At 37.7% G+C, this 3,984-nt stretch overlaps 1 protein-coding gene across 1 annotated transcript; it reads left to right on the top strand.

Moving 5' to 3' along the window:
- Nucleotides 1-477: 477 nt before the first annotated feature.
- LOC103520883 (pantothenate kinase 3) lies at nucleotides 478-2,754 on the top strand (the record flags this gene model as incomplete). Its single annotated transcript, XM_017448652.2, is given in 4 exon segments — nucleotides 478-665; nucleotides 1,123-1,212; nucleotides 1,994-2,161; nucleotides 2,746-2,754. Coding segments are annotated over 4 exon segments (455 nt in total), but the record flags the coding sequence as incomplete, so codon positions are not given.
- Nucleotides 2,755-3,984: the final 1,230 nt, after the last annotated feature.

The following is a 3,984-nucleotide window of genomic DNA, read 5'->3' on the forward strand; positions in this document are numbered from 1 at the left end:
AGTTCGCGGGTTCAATTCCCGCCGGAGGCGGATTTTATCCTCAACAGATAAGTTTCGTTCTCGGAACGGCTGGCTTTCTCCTATCCTGACCTACTCTCTTTGTTTTAGCGACGATAACACCTTAGCAGTTACAGGTCCCTCTATCAAACCTATTTTTTTCCAAAAATTCATGGTTTCATTTTTGATTAATATGGATTTTGTTTGATATTTCAGTTTTTAGTTATGCTGTTTTTTTTACGTTATTTACAGAGGGAACTATAACAATCAGAGTCCTTGTCCCTATGCTTTGGTTTTTTAGTTATGCTGTTTTTTTCTACGTTATTTACAGAGGGAACTATAACAATCAGAGTCCTTGTCCCTATGCTTTGGTTTAACTTTCGACTGATAGGTATTGATTTCCTTTTGATATTTCAGTTTTCGGTCCGGCTCTCTCTGGTTTAATTTTCGACTAATCTGGATCTCGTTTTGGTGTTTCAGCTATGCCCTGGTTCGGAATGGACATCGGGGGCACCCTGTCCAAACTAGTTTACTTCGAGCCCAAAGACATCACCCCGGATGAGGCCAACTCGGAAATTGAAACGCTCAAGAACATCCGCAAATATCTGACCAAAAACAAAGCTTACGGCAGCACAGGACACAGAGATACACATTTACAGGTGAGGCTTGTCTCATATTATCCGGCTTTTACGGATGGGTATACCTACCATTTGTTGAATATTTATTTAATCGAGAGATTTGTACCAAATAACTAATAAATGGAAATGGAAACTTGAATTAAAAATAATAATAATAAATAAATATTGGAAACGTAGTCCCGTAGACGAGCGACTTTTAGTAGTCGCCTGCACAACAAAACCTATGCAAATGATTGATTCCGTGACTGGCTGTTGCGGAGTCCACTCAGCTTTGTGAGGAAAATGAGTAGCTATGTAATATAAATGCGCCTAGCGACCGGTACCAGCATGGTAGGTAAACATTGTTAGCTGGATGCTTGATTATTGAGATATATGGAAAAATCCTACCATGCTGCAGTGGGCACCAAAGTTGTGATATAATAACACAAAGAAACTGCATTTACATTTACATTTTTATTTATTTCTTCTTCTATATCTTTTGCTTTAGGTGCTGTATACAACTCTGACACTGTTGTGTATTGAACTGATTAGTGATGATACTGTGGTGGATTTCATTCGAGTTATCATGAGAATACAGGTAAGGCCAGCCACTCAGTATGAGTTGTACCTGTCAGGTCTACCAGATAATGAGTGGCTAGGCTAAGAAATGATAGAGAATCCGTCCTTTGGTAACTTCTTCTCAATTTCCGAAATTAAAATACAACTTTGTTAGCCTTTTGCTAAATCCGTATAAATAAGCACTATTTTCCCACGGATTCAACGTCACTGTATAACTATTAAGATTTTCAGTGACAACACCTCCCTTCATTCGGTGACAAGCTACCCTCCTCACATTTACCTCACCCAGCCTGAGTGGAGCCGGGAAAATCTAGCACTCGATTGCCAAATGGTCGCCGATCTGGATACCACGTCTTGTGATTTAAACGTGATATTGCCACTGGCTAAAGCACTATTATTTAAAATACGATTCTCTCGTTGTGGAAGTCTGTGTTTTAACCATTTCTCTCCCTTCACCTGCCTCGGTGGCGTAGTGGTCAAGACGCTCGCCTGGTAATCAGGAGGGCGTGGGTTCGATCCCAGCCGAGGTATGGAATTTTATCCTCATTTATTTGAGAATTTGACCACATAATAATGGAGCTCTAAGGGTTAGGTGGTAGAGAACGCCTAAGGCGTTAACCTCGCCTAGTGGTTACCTTGAGATCGTTTTTATTGTAAAACCACTTTAATAAATACAAATAAAAAAAAAACTTTAAAAAATAAATAAATGGTTATATTCAATCAATCTCTCTCTCTCTTTTTTTTACACTCTTATTATTGTGGTTCCGACAGTTAAGATGTCATTTTTTATCCATTTCCAGGAAGTCAACATGAAACTGGAGAAGTGTGATGAGCTGGACTGTCTCATTCGTGGCATGCTATTCATTGAAGCCAACTACCCTCTGGAATGTTACTACTGGGCTAATTCCACGGTGGAAGACAAGTGTACCAAAGTCCAGTACGACTTCACCAACCCTTACCCTTTCATAGTAAGTACCTACACTGATGGTGGATTTCACCAATGACTTAATGAGATATTTCACTAACGGGAGAGTTTTTAATGACCTGTTTATTTATTGTTTATTTAGTACAATTAACAATCTTATGGATCAATGACAAACTGCACTAACTTACCCTTTCATAGTAAGTACCTACAGAGTACCCTGATGGTGGATTTCACCAATGACTTAATGAGATATTTCACTAACGGGAGAGTTTTTAATGACCTATTTATTTATTGTTTATTTAGTACAATTAACAATCTTATGGATCAATGACAAACTGCACTAACTTACACTGATGGTGGATTTCTCCAATGACTTAGGGTCGAATTTTAAAACCGGATTACCTTTTAGGGGCGGTTAGGCTTAGAGTGTTCGGGAGAGTTTTTAATGACCTATTTATTTATTGTTTATTTAGTACAATTAACAATCTTATGGATCAATGACAAACTGCACTAACTTACCCTTTCATAGTAAGTACACTGATGGTGGATTTCACCAATGACTTAATGAGATATTTCACTAACGGGAGAGTTTTTAATGACCTATTTCTTTATTTATTGTTTATTTAGTACAATTAACAATCTTATGGATCAATGACAAACTGCACTAACTTACCCTTTCATAGTAAGTACACTGATGGTGGATTTCACCAATGACTTAATGAGATATTTCACTAACGGGAGAGTTTTTAATGACCTAGGTATTTATTGTTTATTTAGTACAATAATTAACAATCTTATGGATCAATGACAAACTGCACTAATGAATTAAAAAAAAAATCTAAACATGATTTTTTTTTTTTTTTTTTTTTAAACACACTACTATCACGTCACGGGAGCTTACGTGTCTTAAGGTCGAAACACACTACTATCACGTCACGTGAGCTTACGTGTCTTAAGGTCGAAACACACTACTATCACGTCTCCTTTTTGGATCATTAAAAACTACTTTTTGGATGATTAAAAACTCGCTCATCAGTGAAATCTCTCATTAAGTCATTGGTGAAATCCACCATGAGAAAGATATAACACCAACCCTTAAGTACCCTTTCATAGTAAGTATCAAGGAAAGATCCCACCATCGACAAAAAAGTTGCACTCGTTTGTCGATTGCATTTTTTTTTTCTTTTTTTTTTCAAGGTTTGATAGAAGGACTGTACTGCTAAGGAGAAAGTCAGCCGTTCCGAGAACGAACATTATTTCTGCAGGATAAAATCCGCCCCGGGCGGGAATGGAACCCGCGGCCTAGCGCTTACAAGGCAGACGCGCTACCAACCAAGCTAACTAGGCTGGCATTTTTTTTTTTTTTTTTTTTTTTTTTTTAAAAAAGGTCATTTTTTTTTTACGTTTTGGAGAGGTGGTGAAGAGAATAGGGATGGCTGTTGTTTTGGGAACAGAATGTGCATCCCAGGTTCGATAAAATCCTGCATGGGAAAGGAAGGAACCACTTTGGTGCTGTACCTTTGGATAATGGGAGGGTTTATAAAGCAGGGCCTTTTTTATGGATGTATTTATGTAGGTACCGGTACCTAATATTATTTATTTGTTTAGACTCTTAATTGGTTGTATACGTAATTGATGGGTTAGCTGCAAAAACGATTTGCGTTTTTGCATCAAAGTCGTTTTTGCGTCAAACCCCCCAATTTTTCTTCTTTACATATGTTACTACGGCCGAAACTTGCTCTTGCCTCAACTGCGCTGTTAAATTGTTATTTATTTGTTTAGAGGTGTTTAGACTCTTAATTGGTTGTCGTTTTTGCGTCAAACCCCCCAATTTTTCTTCTTTACATATGTTACTACGGCCGAAAC

The sequence above is a fragment of the Diaphorina citri genome, unplaced genomic scaffold (assembly GCF_000475195.1).
Source record: "Diaphorina citri unplaced genomic scaffold, Diaci psyllid genome assembly version 1.1 scaffold4225, whole genome shotgun sequence".
In the NCBI taxonomy this organism is placed as follows: domain Eukaryota; kingdom Metazoa; phylum Arthropoda; class Insecta; order Hemiptera; family Psyllidae; genus Diaphorina; species Diaphorina citri.